At 43.1% G+C, this 27,966-nt stretch overlaps 1 protein-coding gene across 5 annotated transcripts in view; it reads right to left on the reverse strand.

Moving 5' to 3' along the window:
- tenm4 (teneurin transmembrane protein 4) overlaps positions 1 to 27,966 on the reverse strand; it is a 163,719-nt gene that overhangs the window by 57,643 nt on the left and 78,110 nt on the right. For 3 of the 5 annotated variants that reach the window (XM_058080909.2, XM_058080904.2, XM_058080913.2), the window contains 7 exons: positions 26,157 to 26,258; positions 25,438 to 25,632; positions 19,962 to 20,162; positions 17,623 to 17,808; positions 12,706 to 12,732; positions 8,629 to 8,775; positions 8,031 to 8,247 (listed from right to left, as the gene is read on the reverse strand). In XM_058080909.2, the coding sequence (XP_057936892.2) occupies positions 8,031 to 8,247; positions 8,629 to 8,775; positions 12,706 to 12,732; positions 17,623 to 17,808; positions 19,962 to 20,162; positions 25,438 to 25,632; positions 26,157 to 26,258 (1,075 nt within the window). The remainder of the gene's footprint in view (positions 1 to 8,030; positions 8,248 to 8,628; positions 8,776 to 12,705; positions 12,733 to 17,622; positions 17,809 to 19,961; positions 20,163 to 25,437; positions 25,633 to 26,156; positions 26,259 to 27,966) is intronic. The other 2 variants (XM_078792698.1, XM_078792697.1) reach the window with 1 other exon arrangement.

Consider the following 27,966-nt stretch of genomic DNA (forward strand, 5'->3'; position numbering starts at 1 on the left):
CTCCAGCACCCCCGCGACCCACGTGAGGAAAAGCGGTAGAAAATGAATGAATGAATGAAATTGTCCATAGGTATGAATGTGAGTGTGAATGGTTGTTTGTCTATATGTGCCCTGTGATTGGCTGGTGACCATTCCAGGGTGTACCCCGCCTCTCGATCGAAGACAGCTGGGATAGGCTCCAGCACCTCCGCGACCCTCGTGAGGATAAGCGGTAGAAAATGAATGAATGAATGTTGATATTGGTATCAAAGGTGATGTTGTTGAAAGCAGCCTACATCCTGGTTTAACCAAATCCTAACAAAACACAATAATGGAATCATGGAAAGAAAATACTGTCACAACCAATCAACAATTGATTGCCGTGAGTGAGGACCAGATCTCCGGATGAGGAGATGTGGATGCTACAAATGAGATCTAATCTAATAATAAACACCCCTCCAATCTATCCAGCAATCAATGGTGGTAAGTTGTTCCAATTCAGCATTTAATCTTCCACGCTGATGCATGTGACCTTGGTTGTGTGCGACCTTGATGGCATGTGCCCTTGATGGCATGCACGGAGGCAGCAAGGACCCCAGATGGTGGTCAGCCAATGTTTTTGTGGTGCTTTGCGAAATAATAATGATAATACAAAGGCTCCCTTGCCAGAAGCTGCCGTGTTGAATGGCCTTGGGTCTTAAACATGCAAAGAATTAGCAGCAGCCCTCAACGTGTCCTTACCAGAGGCTACAACATTCACCTCCTGCCACCCCCCTCCCCCAAACCTGCCTTTATGCTAATGAGGTCAGATCCCCTTCATCAGACCTTGGCTGTACTGTAAACAGGCGGCCAGATAGTCCCACAAAGTCAATTTGTCAAGAATTACCAGCAAAGATAACCCATCTTTTTGCCAGTGGTCTTGTTTGCACGTTTGCTTTCAGTACGGGAAGCGTACAAGTGGAACTATCTCCTTCCTGCCCGTCCCGATGCCATCAGGGAGACCATTCCTCCTCCTTGCCACGACAAATGATTTCAATATTGACATCAAATAGAGCTTGCAGAAGCTAAGGGAATGTGAAGGGATTACAAACGTCTCCGTCAGAGCGAGACCTGTCCTGAAAAATGACAAGTCAAAAGCCGTCTTTTGCATGATCTCCTCCATAAAGCACACCAGATACCCCACACCGTCTGGGACTGGGACTAGGACAAAGACAGAGAGACAAAGAGAAGGAGGGAGAACGAGAGAGAGAGATAGAGTGAGAGAGAGTGAGAGAGAGCCTATGATATGGAATGTAAACATGTGGTCTAACATGACGCTTGATGTTCCAAGAGCTGTGATGAAATGAAAATGGGGAAAGTCTTCTAAAAAGTGATAAAGTTTTGCTTGAGAAACTTGGAACACACTGCCTTGTAAATATTACTGCTAACATGAAGTACCAGACAGTAGTTTAAAGATGCTTGCTCAATGTGGATGGAGGAGATGGCGGTGATGGAGGTGATGGCCGTGATGTTGTTGATGGAGGCGACAAGGTGATGTAGGTGGAGGTGATGTAGGTGACAGAGGTGATGGAGGTAATGGATGTGACAGAGGTGGTGGTTGAGTTGATGGGGCTGATGTTAGTGGTGGAGGTGATGGAGGTGACATAGGTGATGGAGATGACATAGGTAGTGGAGGTGACATAGGTAGTGGAGGTGTTGGAGGTGATGCAGGTAATGGAGATGATGGAGCTGATGTAAGTGGTAGAGGTGATGGAGGTGACATAGGTGATGGAGATGATGGAGGTGACGGAGGTGACGGAGGTGATGGAGTTGATGGAGCTCATGTAAGTGGTAGAGGTGATGGAGGTGACAGGTGATGGAGATGATGGAGGTGATGGAGTTGATGTAGCTGATGTAAGTGGTAGAGGTGATGGAGGTGAAATAGGTGATGGAGATGATGGAGGTGACGTAGGTGGTGGAGTTGATGGAGGTGACGTAGGTGATGTAGGTAATGGAGGTGACTTAGGTGGTGGAGGTGATGGAAGTGATTGAGATGATGGAGGTGATAGATGGTGGAGATAATGGAGGTGGTGGATTTGGAGGTGATGGGAGTTTATGGAGGTGACGTAGGTGGTGGAGCTGATGAGAAGATGGAGGTGACGTAGATGGTAGAGGTGATGGAGGTGGTGGAGTTGATTGAGGTGATGTAGGTGTCGTAGGTGGTGGGGGTGATAGAAATGATGGAAGTGGTGCAGCTGATGGAGGTGATGGAGGTGACGTCGGTCGTGGAGGTGATGGAAGTGATGGAGATGATAGAGGTGACGTAGATGGTGGAGGTGATGGAGATGATGGAGGTGACAAAGGTGATGGAGATGACGTAGGTGGTACAGTTGATGAAGGTGACGTAGGTGATGTAGGTGAGGGAGGTGACTTAGGTGGTGGAGGTGATGGAGGTGGTGGAAGTGGTGAAGGAAGTGATGGGAAGTGAAGGGGTGGTGGATTTGGAGGTGATGGAGTTGATGGAGGTGACGTAGGTGGTGGAGCTGATGAGAAGATGGAGGTGACAGATCTAGAGGTGATGGAGGTGGTGGAGTTGATTGAGGTGATGTAGGTGTTGTAGGTGGTGGAGGGGATAGAAATGATGGAAGTGGTGCAGTTGATGGAGGTGATGGAGGTGACGTTGGTCGTGGAGGTGATGGAAGTGATGGAGATGATAGAGGTGACATAAATAGTGGAGGTGATGGAGGTGGTGAAGATGATGGAGGTGACATATGTGGTGGAAGTGATGGAGGTGGTGGAGTTGATGGAGGTGCCATAGGTGATTGAGATGATGGAGGTGACGTAGATGGTGGAGGTGATGGAGATGGTGGAGTTGATGGAGGTGATGGAGCTGATGGTGGTTGTATGTTTTTACGAGCTGAGAAGAAAGGTAAAGGACGTGAGCGGCTGGAGTGGATGGTGTCTTCTAGGCCAGCTATGAATGTGTTCAGTGAAAGCCAAAGTGGGTGTTTACTCTGACTTCCACGCCCGCCAGGCCAGCGTCTGGTGTCGCGGTGAAGAGCAGAGAGCTTTGATGCTTCATCGGGTGACACCTCTTCAGCTTTCTGCGGTGAGAAACATCAGAGGCGGCGCTCCGACACGTCTGGCGGCACGAGGAAGCGGTTAAGCGGGATCAATGGGAAGGTGATCAGGTGACGGTCCCCATCAAGAAGGTGCTGAGAGTGCTCCTGGTGGGGCCCATCAACCCTCCCCCCTCCCGCTGTTATAACGGCTCAGGCGGCGGGGGCGGGGGTGGTGTGCACCAAGGCATGAATAATAGATTGGCACTGATATTTTTAGGTGAGCCTCACAGCTCATCTCTGGATTCTCCCTTTGACTTATTCATGGCCGCCTTTCTTCCTCCTCCTCCTCCTCACACAGACCCAACAGCACCCAAAGTATCACTCCAGCCGCCCGCCGCAAATGTCGAGTGCTTGTTGAGTGGTGCACAAATGTCAAGGTGGGAGGTGGTAGGAGGGAGGAGGGAAAAACGCAGGGAGGAGGAGGGAAGTGGAGGGAGGGGTCACATCAGGCTGCTTCTCACCAACACCAACCTTCGATGTGCAGCAGATGCCCACCGAAACACCAGCTAGCTTTCCTGCCTACCAACACAGTCCTTCTATTGGCCAACAACACGGCCTGCTTCATCGCAATCCTACAAAAAGACCTACAGCAAGAAACATCCTTATACTAGTAAGTAGAGGTAATAGAGAAATAACACTGGAAGGTTACAAAGTCTGAATATGACAAAAAGGTTTACAAGAAAAAATACATGTTGAAGCTATGAGAAAAGGTCACAGTCTCATCAGGAAAAAGCCAGCAGTTTGATGAGAACATATTGAATAGGAAATGGGAAATTCATTCATTCATTCATTTTCTACCGCTTTTTCCTCACCAGGGTTGCGGAGGGTGCTGGAGCCTATCCCAGCTGTCTTCGGGCGAGAGGCGGGGTACACTCTGGACTGGTGGCCAGCCAATCACAGGGCACATATAGACAAACAACCATTCACACTCACATTCATACCTATGGACAATTTGGAGTCTCCAATTAACCTAGCATGTTTTTGGAATGTGGGAGGAAACCGGAGTACCCGGAGAAAACCCATGCATGCACGGGGAGAACATGCAAACTCCACACAGATGGCCGAGGGTGGAAAAAAGGAAATTGAATATGATATTACAAAAAACATATTTGTACATAGAATTGTTGCAATTGCATTGTAGAAAATGAAAATAATTAATGTAAATTAAAAATATATCAAATAATTAATATAAATATGATATAAATAATTCATATTATCATAAGCTGTAAATCCACAAACTTTCATGCCAGCATATTTTATCTTTCACAAAAAAAATATACAGTATACTGCATATACATATGCATAATAATGGAAATGGTTTTCGGCTTGCATTTTTGCCAAACTGTAAAAAGTCCCAATATTTTACAAAACCGAAATAATTTCCTGCAAAAATCTAGCTATGATAATATAAGTAAATAAAAAAATCAAAGAAATCTACAATAATGATGATAATATGCCAAAGTGTATTTTAGGAGGAAAAAAAAAATACATGAGAAAATATTACAAAAAATGATTTCCATTTCATTATAAACCAAAACGTCACACAGAGCAAATCTGTTTAGCATGTAAGGGCATTTAGATCAACAATACTATCTGCCCCAATGGCTGGACGGGACAAAATAAATAAATAAATAAATAAAATAAAGCAAAACGTCATAATGCATCAGTCCATCTTCTTCTGCTTATCCGAGGTCACCATCAATAAAAAAAAAACATCCAATGAGGTATCATATTGGTCTTGAGAAGTAGAAAGCTATCAGTATCAGTCTGAAAAACTAGATACTGTGCATCTCTAATTAGAACAAGATATTAAAAAAGGCTAACTAGTTAGCTTGCTAGCTTGCCATGCGAGCAGCGGCCGCCTGTTGTGCCCGCCTGTTGTGTCCCTGCAGTGATCCCATAGCCTGCCCATGTGATGGAAACAAAGAATAATAAGAGTGTAAAGGTGACTATAGGGGTGTTATTTCATGTCTTGAGGGCTCTAATCATGTTAGAACTGTATTTAGAAAGTCATAAACTGGTTTTCTATGCTGTAACTATGAAACTATTGTGTTTATTACGATGGAATTGATGGAAAGGGTGGCGGGGTGTGTGATATAAAGGAGGGTGAGTGTGGTTTCCCAGCATGAATGTTGAGGGTGTGAGTGTGAGTGTGTGAGTGTGAAAGCTTGGCAGCTTTGGAAGGATGAAACTGTATGTCAGCATGCTAAATATAACACCATGCAGGCAAATATTTGTCAGGTAAGGTTAACCTCATGCACGGTAAAAAATGTTGCTACTTGAGCTGGGACGCTTTCAAAATAAATCTTTTGTGGTAGAACAAAGGTGCACTAAAAATAAAAGAGTAGACGCCTTAACCTTCAGCGCAGGAAGGCTGAAACAACAACACTATTTGTTTTTCTCCTCATTTTTGTCTTTTTTACACCATTTTTTAAATGCTAATAGTAGAGTCAAAATGAAAAAATGATTTTTTTGGGTTGGGTTGAGATTTGTTGGAAGATGCAAGCGGGATGCAAATCAGGTGGCGGAGTCGCGCCAACGATTAAAGATGAAGAGCCGCGCAGGAAAGAAAGGCGCAGCGAGGCGGATGAGTCTTCTGGGACTCTCACAGCCTTCCTGTCGAGAATGAAAGTGTTGCAGAGCGGCGGCGGCCCGCCTCCGGGAGGGGGCCTCAGATGGATTAGGGTACAAGTCATCACAATGCATGAATATGAGAATACGTCGCTGCAGGCTGCTTTGCTCTCTGTCCATCATCAGCTGTCCATCATGCTTCCAGACAGCTGCCCCCCCCCTCCCCCATTACACCACCCAGCTGCCCTCCTCCCAAGGAACAACGCAGCCTTCCAACACCAGCTTTCCGTCTGACCTGCATCGTCATAGCTTCAGAAATAAAACTCTACGTTACTCAATAAATCATAGAAAGAAATAATGGTACAAACTGAAAAATATCAACATCAATAATTAAAAATAAATTATTATTAATTAATTAAAAATACACAAAATAAATAATAAATATAAACAAATGAATAAATAATAATAAGAATAATAATAATAAATAATAATAAATAATAATAAATAATAATAAATAATAATAAATAATAATAAATAATAATAAATAATAATAAATAAAAAAAAGATAATTTTAACAAAAATATGCTTTTGTAAAATTTAAATTTAAATAAATGCTTTATTTTACATCTACATAGAAATTAATGAAGAATATATTGTAAATACAGTGAAGAAAATAAGTATTTGAACACCCTGCTATTTTGCTATTTCTCCCACTTAGAAATCATGGAGGGGTCTGAAATTTTCATCGTAGGTGCATGTCCACTGTGAGAGAGATAAACTAAAAAGAAAAATCCAGAAATCACAATGCATGATTTTTTAACAATTTATTTGTGTGATACAGCTGCAAATAAGTATTTGAACACCTGTGTATCATCTAGAATTCTGACCCTGAAAGACCTGTTAGTCTGCCCATTAGAAGTCCACCTGCACTCCATGTATCATCCTGAATCAGATGCACCTGTTTGAGGTCGTTAGCTGCATAAAGACACCTGTCCACCCCATACAATCAGTAAGACTTTAACTTGTAACATGGCGAAGACCAAAGAGCTGTCCAAAGACACCAGAGACAAAATTGTACACCTCCACAAGGCTGGAAAGGGCTACGGAGCAATTACCAAGCAGCTTGGTGAAAAAAGGTCCACTGTTGGAGCTATCATTAGAAAATGGAAGAAGCTAAACATGACGGTCAATCTCAATCGGAGCGGAGCCCCATGCAAGATATCACCTCGTGGGGTCTCAATGATTCTAAGAAAGGTGAGGAATCAGCCCAGAACTACACGACAGGACTTGGTCAATGACCTGAAAAGAGCTGGGACCACCGTTTCCAAGGTTACTGTAGGTAATACACTAAGACGTCATGATGTGAAATCATGCATGGCACGAAAGGTTCCCCTGCTTAAACCAGCACATGTCAAGGCCCGTCTTAAGTTTGCATATGACCATTTGGATGATACAGAGGAGTCATGGGAGAAAGTTTTATGGTCAGATGAGACCAAAATAGAACTTTTTGGTCATAATTCCAATAAGCGTGTTTGGAGGAAGAAGAACGAAGAGTACAATCCGAAGAACACCATCCCTACTGTGAAGCATGGGGGTGGTAGCATCATGCTTTGGGGGTGTTTTTCTGCACATGGGACAGGACGAGTGCACTGCATTAAAGAGAGGATGACTGGGGCCGTGTATTGTGAGATTTTGGGGAACAACCTCCTTCCCTCTGTCAGAGCATTGAAGATGGGTCGTGGCTGGGTCTTCCAACACGACAACGACCCGAAGCACACAGCCAGGAAAACCAAGGAGTGGCTCCGTAAGAAGCATATCAAGGTTCTAGCATGGCCCAGCCAGTCTCCAGACCTGAACCCAATCGAAAATCTTTGGAGGGAGCTCAAACTCCGTGTTTCTCAGCGACAGCCCAGAAACCTGACTGATCTAGAGAAGATCTGTGTGGAGGAGTGGGCCAAGATCCCTCCTGCAGTGTGTGCAAACCTGGTGAAAAACTACAGGAAACGTTTGACCTCTGTAATAGCAAACAAAGGCTACTGTACCAAATATTAACATTCATTTTCTCAGGTGTTCAAATACTTATTTGCAGCTGTATCACACAAATAAATTGTTAAAAAATCATGCATTGTGATTTCTGGATTTTTCTTTTTAGTTTATCTCTCTCACAGTGGACATGCACCTACGATGAAAATTTCAGACCCCTCCATGATTTCTAAGTGGGAGAAATAGCAAAATAGCAGGGTGTTCAAATACTTATTTTCTTCACTGTAAATAGGTGGCTAAATGATAATAAACAAGAAAAGAGCACAGCAGAAGCTGAACTGAAACGGCAGGAACGAAACGTGTTTTCCAAAGACAAGATCACCAAAAGTTACTCACTTTCCGTCAAAGGGGTCGGCGCCACGAACCACGTGTGTGCTCTCCCTGCCCACCAGGAAGCGAACGCGATCGTAGAAGGTCTGCAGGTTACCCTGGCCCGATGTCACCCGCGTCTCCTGGATGATGTCCAGTGGGTCCGGTGAGCCCACGCACAGGGAGGTGCTGTGACAGGTGGCCTGGAGACAGCAGTCCGGGTCCATGCAGTCCACCAGGCCGTCTGGCAAAGAACATGTGTGATCAGTCAATGCCATGATCGAATGCCGACTTTGCTGCAGTGGCCACATGGTGCCCACAGTCAGGTGAAAAGCTAAATCACAGGATGCAAACAGAGAGCGAGTGAATGGTCGGAATGATTTGTGGAGGACAGGAAGTCATGTCTCGGCCTGGAAGGCAGCGCAGAAGGTGGGGTGCTCATGGCGGCGCTGGAGGCTGCTTCCAGGCCGGAGTGGGTGTCTCTACCTGGGGCAGGCTCATGCTCCGGGCCTTGGGCCAACAGCCTTATTTGAGTGCTTTCAAATGTATGAAGCCTTGTCCAGACCAGGAGCCCGGGAGCTTCCTGCCTGACATGCCTAACTCCACACAGTCTTGATTTTCTTACCGCCATCGTTGTCCTTGACGTCGCTGCAGGCGGTTTCCATTGAGGTGTCGCAGCCGCCGCCCCTCCAGCCCAGCTGGCACACACAGTACCAGCCGCCCGTACCCAGCGTGCACCTCCCGTTGCCGTTGCACAGACCGGGACAGCCCTCTGTGGGGGGGGACAGGCAGGGACAAGAAGACTGTCAAACACAGCAGGACACCTCCGGCCCAAAGCAGACACACGGTGGACGCCCCCCAGCACAACAACTTCAGCACCGGTTTCATTCTTGGCCTTTTTTCACCTAAAATGCCCCCTTCTTGTCACATACCATACTCCCTATTCTGACTTTATTCTTCCAAAATTATTCCCATGTCTGTTTGTAATATTCTGAATTTTTAAAATAAAATCACAATATATTGGACTAAAAATAAAAAATAAAAATACTACTTTTTCTTGTAAAATGACAGCTTTTTCCTCACATAAAGGCTTTTTTTGGACAAATTTTTGTCTTAAATTTTTTTTTTTTGCAATTTTTACTCTAAAATTATCTCTTTTCTCTTGTAAAATTGCCACATTTTCTCTCAATATTCCAAGTTTATTGTATCAGAATGAAGTGAATGATTTATAGTTGTATTAATATTTGCAGCTTGCATCTCTACTGAACATCTCGTGCTGGATTCAGGAGTATAACACAATGTGTTTACACACACACACACATACACACACCGTATACGTGAGTGAATGTTGTGTGTGTACGTGTGCGCGTGTGTGTGTAATGAGGCTGAGCTTTAAAGTTGATGAATGGGCTGGAGCTCCAGTGAGGCTGCTAATATGCTTTGCAGAGCAGTGGGTAGGTGAGGCCTTCTCTTCACAGTCGATATTGCAGTCATTATTACTGCAGCAGGTTGCGTTCACGCTGCTAACGCCGCATAATGACACAGCGGAGTGCGTCGGGCGTGCTTGTTGTTAGCAGAAAAGGAGCGCTGCATGTCATTATTCACTGGCACTGACAATGCACACGCTTAACTAATCACATACTCGCACTTTTGCTCCTAAATGCTCACTTTTTAAGAAAATGGCAGCTTTGCTTTTTCTACATTAAAGATGCTTAGACAAATTCTTAGCTTAGCTGTCCTTACATGGGCATGTTTACATATGCTAATCAGTACATTGTTTACATATGCTAATCAGCACCTTGTTTATATATGATAACCAACATAGTGTTTACATATGATAATCAGCATCATGTTTACATATGCTAATTAGCAACAGGTGGCTCATATGCTAGGGGGAATGGATTTAAGGACAGCAGTGGGCGGTTAATCAACATGCCCCCAAAAAGAGCGATATAACAAAATCCAAAGACTGGAGTTTCGGTCTCTAGACTCCAGAGCTGTCCTACCTAGTCTTTGAGCTGGGTGTGATGAATCCTGCTAGTCTATCTCTCTGGTCAGAAAAGAACTGTCCTACCTAGTCTTTGAGTGGTGATGAAGACTGCGCCTGGTGGATTCATTGCTCATCGCTCTGATCAGACTAGAGTTGTCCTATCTAGTCTTTGAGCATGGAGTGATGAAGCCTGTTTATCTATCTCTCTGGTCAGACTAGAGTTGTCCTACCTAGTCTTTGAGCATGGAGTGATGAAGCCTGTTTGTCTATCTCTCTGGTCAGACTAGAGTTGTCCTACCTAGTCTTTGAGCATGGGGTGACGAATCCTGCTATATCCCTCTGGTCAGACTAGAGCTGTCTTACCTGGTCTTTGAGCATGGAGTGATGAATCCTGCTAGTCTATCTCTGTGGTCAGACTTGAGCTGTCCTACCTAGTCTTTAAGCATGGAGTGTTGAAGCCTGTTTGTCTATCTCTCTGGTCAGACTAGAGTTGTCCTACCTAGTCTTTGAGCATGGAGTGATGAAGCCTGTTTATCTATCGCTCTGGTCAGACTAGAGTTGTCCTACCTAGTCTTTGAGCATGGAGTGATGAAAGCCTGTTTGTCTATCGCTCTGGTCAGACTAGAGTTGTCCTACCTAGTCTTTGAGCATGGGGTGACGAATCCTGCTACATCCCTCTGGCCAGACTAGAGCTGTCTTACCTGGTCTTTGAGCATGGAGTGATGAATCCTGCTAGTCTATCTCTGTGGTCAGACTAGAGCTGTCCTACCTAGTCTTTGAGTGGTGATGAAGCCTGTGCCTGGTGGATTCATTGCCCTAAGAACAGGCCTCTGAAGTAGGATAAAACTTTGCTGTTCGGCCTGCCAATGTTGACGGAAGCCACGCAACATGAGATGGTTGACTTATTTTTCCACTTTTAAAGCAACCATACATAAGAGCACCAATCGGATGGAGAATAAAAGGTAAGAGGATGCAAACACGCCAAGCACGACGGGAACCCGACAGCAGTGTTTATTTCTGAGTATGAAGCCTAACCACCATCATATCGACACCACACAAAGAGGAAGGATTCGGGATATCAAACGCTGGAGTCTGTTGGAGTTTATCAAGTGTGAGGTGCAAGGAAAACGAGGAAGACGAGGATGAGAGCCAGGGACGCAAGAAAAGCCACAGCAGTAACGTGGGAGCGATCAATTGTCTTAAATCATAAAAATACATAATAAAATATTACCATAAAATATTACCAATTTCACAGCTTCACTCTTATCATGGATCAAAATGAAATATTAATAAATAAATCACGCTGTGCCATGGTTGACTATGGCTTATTTGTCAAAAAATAATAGGCAAATAGTATGTACTTTTTGCCTAATGCAGCATCTTCATGCATAAAGAAGCTAAATACATATAAACTTAATAATATAAGGCAACAACAACGTTAACATTGATTTACATGATATCTTACATCTCTTATGATGTCTGGAATATTGGCTAATAGGAGTGTAAAGGTGACTATAGGGGTGTGATTTCCTGCCTATAGGCCTCTAATTATGTTAAAAAGCAAGGTGGTGACGTGTTCATTATGCCCATTATGTCTTATTTTGTCTTATGATGTCTAGTATATTGGCTATTAGGAGTGTAAATGTGACTATAGGTGTGCTACTTTATGTCTAGAGGCCTCTAATTGTGTTGAAAAGCACTTTAGAAGATAGTTGACAGGTTTATTATGTCTTACTTTCTTTTATTTCTTTCTTTCTTTCTTCTACTGTGTTGGGTAACATGAGTGTCAAGGTGACTATAGGTATGTTATTTTATGTCTACAGGGCTCTAATAATTTTTAAAAGTACATTGAGAATGTGATCAACAGGTTTTCTATGCTGTAACTATGAAAATATTACATTTATAAAAAAGGAATCCTACTTTTCATGGTCAATTGTTGAACCGATTAACCATCATCAACGAGGAATTACATTATAATGCTACTTCTAATTAGCATAATATATATATAGTATATAATATCATGGCATGCAGGAATATATATTCCTGGCTGTGGAATAATAATGTTTCCAATATTTGAATGTAATATGTTGTGATATTGTGGTATTTCCATATCGATGGCGAACATGTTTAATAATAAATCATAGACTGGCGTGTGCTCTCCGGCGATCAATGACAATCACTGATTTCAAATTGACTGCTAAACAACAAAAATCTATTTCAATAAAGGCCTGACTTTAAAAAAAAACAAAACAATTTTCTGCTAATTTCCCCAAAGAAAGGCGGTTGCTGCTGGCATCTAACAACATCAGAAATCAACCAGGACACATCTGCTGGTCTTTTCATTGAGGACGGAATGGACAAGCGGAGATGGATGAGCAGCCAGCGGCGGATATTTGTTAATAAAAACACTTCCTTTGTTTGGCACCACCGCAATCCCATCTTTTCTCCTGCTTCAACCGCCTCCAAAACCGAAGCAAGGACAAAGCCCGGCGCCTCGTCCCCCACCACCGAGACCTCTTAATTAGAGAGCACGTGAGCCCAAAATCCCAGCTGTACTTTTCCCCAACGTCCCTTTCCTGTCCCCATGTGACTCAGCAGGTGCGAAGGTGCTAAGTGGAGATGACGGCATGACCATGGGACAAAACGTTAATGATGGTGGCGTTTGTGATGGAAGAAGGGCGACATGGAAAGAAAGGCGGAGGAATGTCGTACCTTTCACTACCCTATCCAGATAGTGAGCTTAGAGGAGGAGATAAAAGACAAGGACATGTAAGAAGAAGTAGGGAAGTTCCATCACTGCCGCTTCCATGACGACACAACAAGGCAAAGTGTTAGTGCACGTCAACACAAGAGACAAAAATAATAATAATCATAAGCATAAGCATGCAGGAGCAAGACAGCAGGCCAGAACGTAAGACGGGGGGGGACATGCGGGACCAACGCAACGTCTTCACTGATGGTAGGTGTGGTCCTTCGGCAGGCTTTACTTCCTGTCTTTCTGGCTCTTGCTTGAGCATCTGTCTGTCTATCTATCTATCTATGCATCCAAAAGTAGGCTTTGCTACACGTCTTAAAATGGAGCTCTGCCAACTATCTGTCAGATGTGGAAGTTTGAGCATTTGCTTTTTTTTCAATGTGCTAACCTGGCATGATGGTAAATGCGATGTTAGCATTTTGGCATGACATATCTATGCTAACGTTTATGTCCTCCTAGCCCATTCTTCCATGCTACTACGTGATTCAAGGAAACTAGTACGTTATTGCGGAGTTATAGTTCATACGTGAAAAGTTCACAATGATGCTACTTAGAGACATGCAATGCTTATTAGCGTTAAAGCTACATACACAAACACACACGCACACACACGCACACACACAATGGCGTGTTCCCAGTAGGATTTACTACAAACATTCCAACATCAAAGCTATTGTGAAAAGTCCTTTGCCAGAAGAGTGTTAGCAAGTTATGTTCCAAAGTCGGAGGGCAAAGATGCAAACATTCGGTATTTCATGTCCCTTCTCTGAGGAGCGGTCCCCCCACTTCTCCTTAAAAACAGGCCAGCCCCTCCTGGATGAAGAAAAGTTCCCAAAGGGGAGTCTGTTGCTGTTCCAGCGCAAACAGGAAAATTACAAAACGCCAACAGAGAGTGACAAAGTCCACAAAGACTCCCACAATCCACGCCCGGAATGGAAAGGTTAGCAAGCAGCTCTGCTCCACGGTTCTTCCCTCGGGAAACCTTGCAGGTTTTTTTACACTGCAAATAAAATAAACACCCTGATAGCTTCCTGATGAGCTAGCGATGGGGTGGAACATCGCCGTTACGAAGGCTAACGTTCACCTGGCTGTTTTACGCTGGTTTGTTGTCATTAAGTACAGCCACTATCATAACGCTAACAGCTAAAGGCTATCATAAACAATGCAGATGACTAAAAGTGGCGTTAAGGGGACAAGACAAGAAGAGAGCAAATATGTTAAATTAGCACGTAGTTCATAAATCTGAACCATTTGTAGCTAGACTAGCTAACTAACTGCTAACCACCCCAACGTCATCTTTTTTCTCCACGGCAACCAGTAAAAAAGCTGCAGGTCGCCGTGAGTTTAGCATGCGGACAAGTCGACGTGGACGCCACACAGGCGTTTGAAAGCAACATGACCTCTGGGCGACCTCATCCCCTTGACGTTTAGTTCTTTTGACAGGCCTGACATTAAGTAGCGGGGCGCTAACTAAATAAAAAGCAAACCTGTCCTTAGCCAGCTCACATTGGAAGCTGTCAGTCCTCACAACATCCATCATCATCACCTAAATAAGAAATAAAAACATCCTTTGCTGTCAGGAGCAACCACACACATGCACAACAACGCATCACCACCCTGACAACCTTACTCAAAGTCTGCACCCAAAATAAACCCTCGGCAAACACCTCACACTGTCAGGACACGGAACATACAGTACACATACACGCAGGACAAATGGGACATACATCCATCCATACGTACATCATTCCCTCCATCCATACTTCCACCCATATCCATCTATACATCCACCATCTATATCAGGGGTGGGCAAATATTTTGACTCGTGGGCCACATTGAGTTAACAAAATTGCCCGGGGGGCCAGAACATATATTTAACACACACACACACACACTATTTTATGCTTATAATTTTCCTTGAATTATTTGTCTAATTTTATGTGTAAAAGTGTTATACTATCAGCTGTATGTTCTCATATCCCTTTTTTCAGGAGCACTTTAAACATCAGACCACATCAAACTATGTCATTTCATTTGACAGTTTTGTTTAGTTTTTTTGTTGTTTTTTTTAACTAAATAAGACATTCCACTTGCAAGTCATGTGGCCAGTTTTTATGTTAAAAGTTGAAATACTTAGAAAGCAACTGGCGGGCCGGATTCAAACACTTGGTGGGCCGCATGTGGCCCCCGGGCCGCAGTTTGCCCACCCCTGATCTATATCCTTCTGTCAACCATCAGTTGTCCATCATCCATCCATCACCCATTCGGCATCCATACATCATCCCTCCAGTATCCATCCACCCATCCATATCCATCCATCCATACATACATCATACATCCATATCCATCAGTCATCCATCATCCATCCACCTATCCATCAGTCATCCATCCATATGTACCTGTTCAGCATGCTAATACAGTGAAGAAAATAAGTATTTGAACACCCTGCTATTTTGCTATTTCTCCCACTTAGAAATCATGGAGGGGTCTGAAATTTTCATCGTAGGTGCATGTCCACTGTGAGAGAGATAAACTAAAAAGAAAAATCCAGAAATCACAATGCATGATTTTTTAACAATTTATTTGTGTGATACAGCTGCAAATAAGTATTTGAACACCTGTGTATCATCTAGAATTCTGACCCTGAAAGACCTGTTAGTCTGCCCATTAGAAGTCCACCTGCACTCCATGTATCATCCTGAATCAGATGCACCTGTTTGAGGTCGTTAGCTGCATAAAGACACCTGTCCACCCCATACAATCAGTAAGACTTTAACTTGTAACATGGCGAAGACCAAAGAGCTGTCCAAAGACACCAGAGACAAAATTGTACACCTCCACAAGGCTGGAAAGGGCTACGGAGCAATTACCAAGCAGCTTGGTGAAAAAAGGTCCACTGTTGGAGCTATCATTAGAAAATGGAAGAAGCTAAACATGACGGTCAATCTCAATCGGAGTGGAGCCCCATGCAAGATATCACCTCGTGGGGTCTCAATGATTCTAAGAAAGGTGAGGAATCAGCCCAGAACTACACGACAGGACTTGGTCAATGACCTGAAAAGAGCTGGGACCACCGTTTCCAAGGTTACTGTAGGTAATACACTAAGACGTCATGATGTGAAATCATGCATGGCACGAAAGGTTCCCCTGCTTAAACCAGCACATGTCAAGGCCCGTCTTAAGTTTGCATATGACCATTTGGATGATACAGAGGAGTCATGGGAGAAAGTTTTATGGTCAGATGAGACCAAAATAGAACTTTTTGGTCATAATTCCAATAAGCGTGTTTGGAGGAAGAAGAATGAAGAGTACAATCCGAAGAACACCATCCCTACTGTGAAGCATGGGGGTGGTAGCATCATGCTTTGGGGGTGTTTTTCTGCACATGGGACAGGACGAGTGCACTGCATTAAAGAGAGGATGACTGGGGCCGTGTATTGTGAGATTTTGGGGAACAACCTCCTTCCCTCTGTCAGAGCATTGAAGATGGGTCGTGGCTGGGTCTTCCAACACGACAACGACCCGAAGCACACAGCCAGGAAAACCAAGGAGTGGCTCCGTAAGAAGCATATCAAGGTTCTAGCATGGCCCAGCCAGTCTCCAGACCTGAACCCAATCGAAAATCTTTGGAGGGAGCTCAAACTCCGTGTTTCTCAGCGACAGCCCAGAAACCTGACTGATCTAGAGAAGATCTGTGTGGAGGAGTGGGCCAAGATCCCTCCTGCAGTGTGTGCAAACCTGGTGAAAAACTACAGGAAACGTTTGACCTCTGTAATAGCAAACAAAGGCTACTGTACCAAATATTAACATTCATTTTCTCAGGTGTTCAAATACTTATTTGCAGCTGTATCACACAAATAAATTGTTAAAAAATCATGCATTGTGATTTCTGGATTTTTCTTTTTAGTTTATCTCTCTCACAGTGGACATGCACCTACGATGAAAATTTCAGACCCCTCCATGATTTCTAAGTGGGAGAAATAGCAAAATAGCAGGGTGTTCAAATACTTATTTTCTTCACTGTAAGTACTGTTTGAGTAGTGGCAGCTGTTTTTATCATTAAGGGCAGGAAGCAAAGGGAGCATTGCAGCAAAGTGGAGACTGTGGACTACAATAACATCCAAAGCTAAGTCCAGCAAGTGTTTATTTTTATAATTTCAAGCTTTGAATGCTCACATTTGGTATCCAGCCAGCTTGCTCGGAACCCCTGGGAGAGCAGTCGTACCTGCTTTTCCTAAGTTTATCCAAGAAGAGATTGAGGGCAGCAACAAAACAAACAAAACGGAGACTGCGTCCTATGATAGCATCTATAGGTAAGACCCACGAAGTATGTTTATTTTGGTCTTTTCTGGATTAGAATGTTCCAATTAGACAACAATCTGAAAGATGTGGTATTGGAACCCAGCTGAGCAGGAGTGCCATCCTTTGCCATGGGAACGCAAGTAGAGCCGTGTTTTGCCAGATAGGTAGTGTGCACTTTGGTGTTTTTTAATCTTTTGACGATGGCTTGAGGTAGCGCAAACACAAGCTGAGCAGGCGGAAAAGGGGGGGCGCATGGGCAGAGCTCTGAGCGTGGCGTTTATAGAAAATGAGGAGTAAATGGCAAGGGGGGGGGGGGGGGGCAGGAAGGAGGTGAGGAAGAGGATGAGTCAACTGAAAGGACACCTTAGCACATTCCCACATTAAAATGCATGAAGGCAAGCCTCAGATCCTTGAGTAAACCTGTTCATGCTTGACTGACTTGCACAAATTCAATTAAGCATGCTTCCCCCCCCCACACCCCCACCCCCGTCTCATCTCCAATGGATCCTTCCCATCACGCCCGCCGCCTCAAACACACGCAGGCACGGCCCCGCCTTAACGTCCCATCCTACCGATGCTGCAGTGTTCCCCGTTCCAGCCGGGACTGCACTCGCACTTCCCATCCTTGCAGGTTCCGTGCTCGCTGCAGCGGGGGTGACACGCCCTCTGGTTGCACCCCGCCCCCGTCCAGCCGTCGTCGCAGCGACAGGTGCCCGACACGCAAACGCCGTGGCCGCCACAGTCGGACGCACAAATCTCTGTGGGAGACACAGGAGACAAAGGGGATGTGGACAGAGAAGGGGGGAGACAAAGAGGAAGACAAATCCAGAAGTTATTGTCAAGGAAAGGCGGCCACGCTCCAATACCTTGGACATTCCTGCTGCCTCATGACGCGGGGTCCCCTTTTTTGACACAACACAAATCTAATAAGAACCTTACAAAGACACCCTGACCTCTTCTTTTTATATGCAATTCTCCTCTACTTCAAACGCATTTACAAACAACCTCTTGGCATACGCAGTACTTGTACATGCATATGTACATCTACTTGTATTTTATTCTTTTTATTCTAATATTATTTACATTTTATTATTGTACAATAACTACTTTATTCGTACAATATTTACATGTTATTGTTGTTTGATTACTACTTTATTCTAATAATATTAACATTTTATTCTTGTACAATTACTACTTTTGTCTTACAATATTTAAATGTTATTGTTGTATGATTACTACTTTATTCTAATAATATTAACATTTTATTCTGCACAATTACTGCTTTATTCTACTAATATTTACATTTTATTCCTGTACGATTACTACTTTATTCTATTAATATTTACATTTTATTATTGTACAATTACTACTTTATTCTTACAATATTTACATGTTATTGTTGTATGATTTCTACTTTATTCTAATAATATTAACATTTTATTCTTGTACAATTACTACTTTATGCTACTAAGATTTACACTTTATTCTTGTACAATGACTACTTTATTCTTACAATATTACAATTTTATTCTTGTACAATTACTACTTTATTCTACTAATATTTACATTTTATTCTTGTACGATTACTACTTTTGTCTTACAATATTTATATGTTATTGTTGTATAATTAGAACGTTTTCCTCATAGTAAGACCACGTTATTGAAGTTTATCATGATATTACAGTAGAAATGTACAGTGGGAGTACTGCCATTGCTGTTGTAGGAATGGAAGTGGTACATATATTATATTATGTTTCTGTTGAATGGGTATTGAGTGGTGTGTGTGCATGTGTTTGCTTTTCATGCTGTGCAACAATGAAGAATGAATAAATCCTGATTCCTGCCTTGGATGTGGTGATTAGTTTTGTGCAGGAAATGCTTTGGCCAGTGGGTTTATTGCACACGCTGCTCCAAATCCACATGACAACATGCTTTTTGATCCTTGGAATTATTAAGAAGGGCGAGCGGTGCTGAGGAAGATGATATTGAGAGGCTTCCTTGCCGTCCTCGCAGGCTGTTTGCCGTCCGCCACGACACCAAGCTTAAGCTTAGCGTGGTATTACACGGCGCTTGGATGGTGAACAGAATGAAGGAGGATAACTCATCAGCATCCACTACCCCCCGTACCCCACTACCCCCCCCCCCCACACACCCAAACAACATCAACAATCCCAGCAGGGGTGAGCACAGTTGGAGATATTGAAGGACGGCTCATTCTTGAGGAATATTTGGTGGTTGTGAGATTGGAGGGCAGACGTGATTATCAGCACATCACAGCCGCACTTTCATCTGAAAATGCGGATATTATGACTTCAGTCTTGCAAAAACCAAACATGCCTATTTCCAAAATGATTATTTCTCATCAAATTATGAGGTTATTCTTTAAAAATGACAACTTTTTCCTGATATAGTATACCGACTTTTCTCTTTATTGTGCAATTCAGATGTTTTTCTGAGTTAAAATATCTTTTCTTCTCATCCAATTGTGACTTTTCTCATATTGAGTCGTTTTTCAAAAGGATTCCTTTCCTGTTTCCTTGGATAGTATTGTATCTTTTCTGGATGTATTCTTGAACAGGGAATGTTATTGTTCATGTACGTCCTGCCATCAGGGACTAAAGATAGAAATGAGCCAATGGCCATAGAATCTGCACGATCCCTGTCGTTGCTAGGAGTTAGGAATATGAGCTCCTTTGCAGAAGCGGATAACAAGCTGATGGTAGGCAATCTAAGCATGACTCGAGTGATAATTGTGGTGAGGCTGTTATTTCCAAAATGTGAAGTATATTGTACAACGCAGCAGCAACAGAACCAATGTTGTCATAGCGCTAAGGAGCAAACTGCTGAGTCAGCATGAATAGCGCTGATGACCAAACCGTACGACACATGCAACATGGATGCTTTTCCTCACCGGTGGAGCAGTCGTGGCCCGTCCAGTTGGCATCACAGCTGCACGTCCCGGCGTCTGCCAGGAAGGTTCCGTGTCCGGAGCACTGGTCCATGCACGAGGCCCTGGCGCTCTCGCATCCCTGCCCGCCCCAACCCACGAAGCAGTGGCACTCACCCTGCACGCACACGCCCCGGCTGGAGCAGGTCGGGTCAAGGCAGTCCACTGAAAGACACAGCCAGCGTGTTACAACCCACCCTTTTTATGAGCCTGCAACTAGAATACAGTATATTACATTCCCTCCTTTATTGCTTCTACACCCAACTGTGATGAATTAATTTGGCAGTTGGATTCCTGCTTTATAAATGAAATATTTTCATATTTACACCATGGAAAACCTATGGACAACTTTCTAAATTTGCTTTGTAACATTATTAGAGCCCTCTAGACATGAAATAACACCCCTATAGTCACCTTTACACTCCTATTACACAATATAGTAGACATAATATGAGAAAATAAGACATATTAGACATACTACTCCTATTAACAACCTTCTAAGGCAAAGCAAGGCACATTTATTTATAGAGTGATCAAAAAATCACTCTTAAATATGCTTGTAACATAATTAGAGCCCTCTAGACGTGAAATAACATCCCTACAGTCGCCTTTGCCCAGAATAGTAGACATAATAGTAAACACAAGACACATTAGACAGAAAAAATGACCTTTTAAATACACTTTTTACAGTATTAGAGCCCTCTGGACATGAAATAACACCCCTATAGTCACCTTTACACTCTTATTACACAATATAGTAGACATAATATCAGAAAATAAGACATATTAGACATACAAATCCTATTAACAACCTTCTAAGGCAAAGCAAGGCACATTTATTTATAGAGTGATACAGAAAAAAATCACTCTTAAATATGCTTGTAACATAATTAGAGCCCTCTAGATGTGAAATAACACCCCTACAGTCGCCTTTGCCCAAAATAGTAGACATAATAGTAAACACAAGACACAGTAGAAAGAAAAAATTACCTTTTAAATACACTTTTTACAGTATTAGAGCCCTCTAGATATGAAATAACACCCCTATAGTACCTTTACACTCCTATTACACAATATAGTAGACATAATATGAGAAAATAAGACATATTAGACATACTACTCCTATTAACAACCTTCTAAGGCAAAGCAAGGCACATTTATTTATAGAGTGATACAGAAAAAAATCACTCTTAAATATGCTTGTAACATAATTAGAGCCCTCTAGACGTGAAATAACATCCCTACAGTCGCCTTTGCCCAGAATAGTAGACATAATAGTAAACACAAGACACATTAGACAGAAAAAATGACCTTTTAAATACACTTTTTACAGTATTAGAGCCCTCTGGACATGAAATAACACCCCTATAGTCACCTTTACACTCCTATTACACAATATAGTAGACATAATATCAGAAAATAAGACATATTAGACATACAAATCCTATTGACAACCTTCTAAGGCAAAGCAAGGCACATTTATTTATAGAGTGATACAGAAAAAAATCACTCTTAAATATGCTTGTAACATAATTAGAGCCCTCTAGATGTGAAATAACACCCCTACAGTCGCCTTTGCCCAAAATAGTAGACATAATAGTAAACACAAGACACAGTAGAAAGAAAAAATGACCTTTTAAATACACTTTTTACAGTATTAGAGCCCTCTAGATATGAAATAACACCCCTATAGTACCTTTACACTCCTATTACACAATATAGTAGACATAATATGAGAAAATAAGACATATTAGACATACTACTCCTATTAACAACCTTCTAAGGCAAAGCAAGGCACATTTATTTAGAGAGTGATACAGAAAAAAACACTCTTAAATAGGCTTGTAACATAATTAGAGCCCTATAGAAGTGAAATAACACCCCTACAGTCGCCTTTGCCCAAAATAGTAGACATAATAGTAAACACAAGACACATTAGACAGAAAAAATGACCTTTTAAATACACTTTTTACAGTATTAGAACCCACTGGACATGAAATAACACCCCTATAGTCACCTTTACACTCCAATTACACAATATAGTAGACATAATATGAGAAAATAAGACATATTAGACATACAAATCCTATTAACAACCTTCTAAGGCAAAGCAAGGCACATTTATTTATAGAGTGATACAGAAAAAAAATCACTCTCAAATATGCTTGTAACATAATTAGAGCCCTCTAGACATGAAATAACACCCCTATAGTCACCTTTACACTCCTATTACACAATATAGTAGACATAATATGAGAAAATAAGACATATTAGACATATAAATCCTATTAACAATCTTCTAAGGCAAAGCAAGGCACATTTATTTATAGAGTGATACAGAAAAAAATCACTCTCAAATATGCTTGTAACATAATTAGAGCCCTCTAGATGTGAAATAACACCCCTACAGTCACCTTTGCCCAAAATAATAGTAAACACAAGACACATTAGACAGAAAAAAATACCTTTTAAATACACTTTTTACAGTATTAGAGCCCTCTGGACATGGAACAACACCCCTATATTTATTTAACTTTACTCTAATATTACCCAGTATAGTGGTTATAATCAGAGTAAATAAGACAAAATACACAGTAGACTCAAACGTTAGGATTAGGAGAGTTCCTTCTGGTTTCCTGCTTCTCTGCAGCACTTCCAACGGGTCGATGCTTGGATATCCAACAATGGATGGATATCCATCACTGAATATCCCAATATAGAGCGCTGATGGACCAAAATCTAACAAAGGCTTGCAGTTATCTGACATAAGCATACCTTCACTGGAACGCTTGTCTGGGAAATAAAAGCAGAAGTTCAAAGCCACGGTTCATGAACTTATCGCCCATGAAAAAAATAATAAAAGACACGAGGAGCGAGAAATAAAGCCTGAGGCAACAGCAAGCGTCCATGACTTTTAGTTTAAACACCGTTTGAAGATCACTTCTTTCAAAAGCCACTGCTGCATTTCCTGCACAAATTAGCATGATGTCGCCCCCTTGAGAGGGCGTTCCGTTTTCATCACATTACCAGGGACTACTTCACGTCCTGAAGTGTGGACGCAGATGGCAAGTGGTCAGGGAGAGAAGCTTTGCTTTACAATGGCATCGATGGACATGACGGCGGCGAGAGTCACAAACGGCATCCCTGGCCTGCCGGCAGACACGATGTGCACGGGGCGCGGGGATCACAGGCTAACTGACAAGACCCGTCCCTCCTGGCAATTAATCATGGCGGCTGAAGGTCGCCACAAAGAAAGGTAAAAATGCCAAAGGCCTCTGGTCCGTGTTCCCCTCCGCCGCTAACCGCTGACTCTGCCGCCCCAAAATAGAATGAGGGGCATCGGGATGTCACAAACCCCCATTTGTCAAACACCCGGCGCCATTTTTCATCTTGAAATGAGAGCTGACAAACACAATGGCTGCCTCTATCTCGTGGTGAATGACCAGCTCCCGTGGGATTACATAAGATGGCGTGGCCAACTTCCGCACAACAAACCCACTCTTGTTGTTTCACCACCACGTATCGGGTGTCGGTCAAGGTTGCTATGGCGACCACTGCAGATGTCCAATGTAAACCCACAAGCCACGTTTACACAAAAGCAGGTACTTTTTCTAGTACTTGTTTATTTGTTACAGCAGACTCATTGTATCACTTGAAGCTACAGACACAATGGATACTGCAGTACTAGCATCCGCAGTCTCCACTTGGCTGCAGCATGAAGAGGAGGAGCCTGCTTCTCCTCCATTGTTGCTGCTGTTGTTCTGATGGACGTGCTCAATGTAGCGTAGTTTGCTAGGCCTGTCACCATCATCAATAAATCCATGAACCGCACAATAAATAAAAAGGAACTCAATCACTTTGCCGGCCATGATGAATTACCATGTGTGCGCGTGTTTGCTGGCGCCAGCGAGGGTACACAGATGCTGCGAGTGAGCGCGGTGAGGAGGAACAAGCCATCAAACGCAAATGAAAGGGCCAGCAGCCAATGAGAGGATTCACAGACATGCTAGCTGTGCTCGCCACGCTGCTGTGACTTTTCAGGGTCACCACACACAGACCAGAGTTATCTGAAGCCATAACTATGTGGAAATATTAATTGGGGTGTTTTTGTTGATTTTGTGATGTTTGCTTGTTGACTTCCTTTTATATAAAAACACTTGACATTCCAAATGCAAAGCTAAACACTATCGACTAATGAAAGTGTATTGCTTTTGATGCGATCATATTATCATTACATTCTTGATAGACTGCTGTCCAAATCATGTTGATAATTATACGCTTTCTCTTTTGTAGGGCAATTATCTTGCAAAATGTGCTATCGCGACAGTTTCCTGTTTGGGAGCGGAAAACCAAGGAAAAAGGCAACTGAAGTGTGTCTGGTTCTGATGGATGCCAGAATGTGGTACCACGCGGATCAGTTACTTTGGTAGCCTTTACAACTTACAAGCACAAGAAGTTACATGCCGCGCCAACATGGCAAACTAGTAAACTAGTAAACAAGTTAAATGTCAGATCCAAAAGCTCTAATAAATGTCAATAGGCTGTTTTCCAGACAGTTTCCATTAAAAAAAACTATTCATGCTCACCTGGTGGCATCCTGACGAAAGCCTTGCAGGATTTGTCCTTTGCTCAAAGTCCAGCAATTTTTGGTACTTTTGTAGTCATGGAATAGCTAGACGCGTGCATGGAACTATTCTTGGCAGACAATATAGAATATTTAATCTGTTTATTTAATACATATACTAGTACATACTGAGGTCCTTAGATGTCCCAATAGCGTGCGTCCCTGACTGGATTAATCAACTTTGTTTAAATATGTTGTATATTGTTTGGAATAATCTTCTACATTGTTCTATTTTTGAAAGCCAACGGTACATTGGCAAAAACAACATTTATAGTTGATGGGCCAGCCAAGAGGAGCTAGCGCTCGCTGTTCAGCCTCATTGTGGAAGTGACGTCACGAGGGTGACACCTCTCAGCTAAAGCAGAGGAAACAAAGGCTTCTCCAGGGAGATGGTGGACTTGCTTCAGTAGATTTTTCATCCAAGTAGTCGTCATGCCAAAAACGTTGTGTTGCTGCTGGATCAGCCGTACACAGTATCCCAGTCATACTGGGATACTGTGAAAAGAGGACGCTTTAAGACAACAATGGAGGAAGCAAGTGCAGAGAAGGAGAGCCGGATGAGACACAGACGTCCACCTCCAGTTGTGTTCTTTGCAGTGATCATTTCACTGATGACTGCGATGAAGGAACACCTTTACATTTGGGTTGAAAGTATAAAAAAAAATGATGCTATTCCGCTGGTACACAGAAAAAAAAAGAAGAGAAGGACCATTGTTCTTTAAAAAAAAAAAAAAAATCAAATAAACCCTTCTGTCTTGTACAGCGCCGTGTTTGTTAACCTGAGAGCTAGTACCCTGATGACATCACATCTCCTACCTTCCTCGCAGTTCTCCCCCTTGTAGCCTGGGTTGCAGATGCAGGTGCCCACAATGCAGGTGCCGTGGTTGCTGCAGGTCACGTCCACGCACTGGTTGGTGGGAACGTCGCACTCGGAGCCCTTCCAGCCGCTGTGGCACATACAGCGACCTTTCAGGTACTGACCGTTGCCGCTGCACAGCACGGGGCAGGCGGCTAAGGGGGGAAAGAGCGAGACGTGTGATGATGTAAGCATCTTCAGGAGTTTTAGGGTGTCAGACACGTGCTAGCATACACGATGTTGCTCAAGCATGAAACACAAATGTGCTTGGTCGCCCCCTAATGGTGAGTACAAAATCTGGTGGCCGTTTGAGGGCTAACCACCCTAAAGTTACAGCGGGTGTTTTCAAGAGCTGGGGGAGACTTTCCAAGTCAATCCCACTGATTATGGGGTCACACTTTGGGGTTTAAACACAGCGCCACCATGTAGTCATCAAAGCCATCAAAGTAGTAGCACAGACGACACAGCAGGGGTGCTTGCTTTCACACATTTTCACCCTTTTATGTGCAGCGCTGCAGGAGTAGAAACCAAATACCAGGAGGTGTACTCAAGACAGAATAAAAGTACACTAAAAGTATACACGTACACAATTCTTCTTCAATATAATCATTAGACACTTCTATTTCCCAGATAATAATCAGCGCTGAAAAGCACCATGATGATGATGGGTCCAACTCACCTCGCCCACAGTCGGGACCTTTGAATCCCAGGAAGCAGTGGCACGTTCCAGCCACGCAGTCGCCGTTGCCAAAGCAGCTGCTGGGGCACTGGTCCACAGAATCTGGCGGGGAAAAAAACACCACCATTGTCTTTGTCTTGGCCAATGACCTTTCTTCCAGCACAATCACACACAGAACCTAAAAAGCCTGAAAAGCAACATCAAAATAGCAGGTACAAAGACCAGGGACGAGTGCAAAACCCACCCCACCCCCTGACCCAGACGCATTACGTCATCACCATCTTCACTTCTCATTTCAACCTGATGTCTACCGCTTGACTTTTTTGTTCCATAATGCTCAGCATTTTCCAAAATTGTAGGATGACTGTCTTACTGCGTCCAACCTCAGCAGCTCCACCATCCATCCACGTTCAAGAAGAGTAAGCTTCTTAGCTTTAGCCATCAGGAGGGCATGACCGTGTCAACGCCTGACAGAAAATGAGGAATATGGAGCACATTTTGGCTTTTATAGCCAACCTATTTTATTCTATTGTTATTATTATTTTTTAATTACAAGTTCCAAAGTTTTTTGGAACTTGTAATTAAGCTTCTTGCTTTTGCATATTATCGCTGTACTTAAATATTCTATTATATTCTTAATATATTCTGGCAATTCTTCAACTGGTTTAAGATTTTGGTCAGGTCTTTATGTATACATACATAAATATTCTGTATGTAGAGTATGCATACAGCACAGTATATGTATAGGTACATTCTGTACATAGTATACTGTATGCAGAGTACACACTGAAACCATTGATGTATTTGTTTAGAAGTTCCTGTATTCTCCACGCCATATGTTTAAAAACTTTTACTTTAATTAATCGTACTTTATTCAATATTGACATAATTATCTGTTTCTTTTAATCTTTGATTTGAATAGCAAAGAATGAATATAGTGTAGTATGGAGGCAACGATGCAGATGTGTTTCGATATGACAAGCGCCTGTTTTGCAACATCGGTCAAGCCATCTTTGCGATGATGCAATGATCCATCAGGTACATCAGGCAATGGAGCCTCCCAGCATGTTGGACGTAAAATCAGGCGCCAGCGGTGTCGGCGCAGCAACACAAGGCTGCTTACACGGCTTCTTAGCGGATCCGTTCGGCTGCAAAACCTCCTGTCTCGTTCCCTCGCCTTCAGGCGGGCCAAGAGGCCTCCCGGGCGCAACTTTGGCGGACAAAGAATCTCTTGTGCCGCACAAAAGAACAGTGGAAACGTGAGCTGCAGATTGCCGTTCCTCGGGAGAGTCAATCATCGGCGAGGATGCAAAGCGAGGCACGGTGAGGAGAGACAAAGACGGACGGCGAGGCGGCTCGCAGATAGACGTGAGCGGCGAGCCTCCATGATGATGCTTTTGTGCTGGGGAGCACGGGGGGACTTTTCTCAGGGCGCTGAAGAAAAGATGAAGTCTGAAAAGAACATCTAGTGCCTGTTGTACAGACGTGTGTGTGTGTGTGTGTGTGTGATAGTACGAAAATGAAGTGCACGCCACACAAAATGTCTTCCCACGGGTGCAATTATGCAGGAGATCTGCCTGGCTTAGACGTATGCACTGCGAAGTTGGTGGACAAAAGTAATGGGACAGACCATTTTACCGACAAATCAATGGATTCAATCAGGTGGTTTACAAGAAGCACATGGCTCCATCATCAGCGCCTAAGCCAGGGGTCTCAAACACGCAGCCCGCCAAATGTGGCCCGCAGGACACAAGTTTGAGGCCCCCGCCTTGATATGAAAGTTTAATGTTAGTGCAGCCCGCGCAAGTTT

This window comes from Doryrhamphus excisus, linkage group LG8 (genome assembly GCF_037039965.1).
Source record: "Doryrhamphus excisus strain RoL-2023G ecotype Guam linkage group LG8, RoL_Dexc_Guam_v1.1, whole genome shotgun sequence".
Lineage (NCBI taxonomy): Eukaryota > Metazoa > Chordata > Actinopteri > Syngnathiformes > Syngnathidae > Doryrhamphus > Doryrhamphus excisus.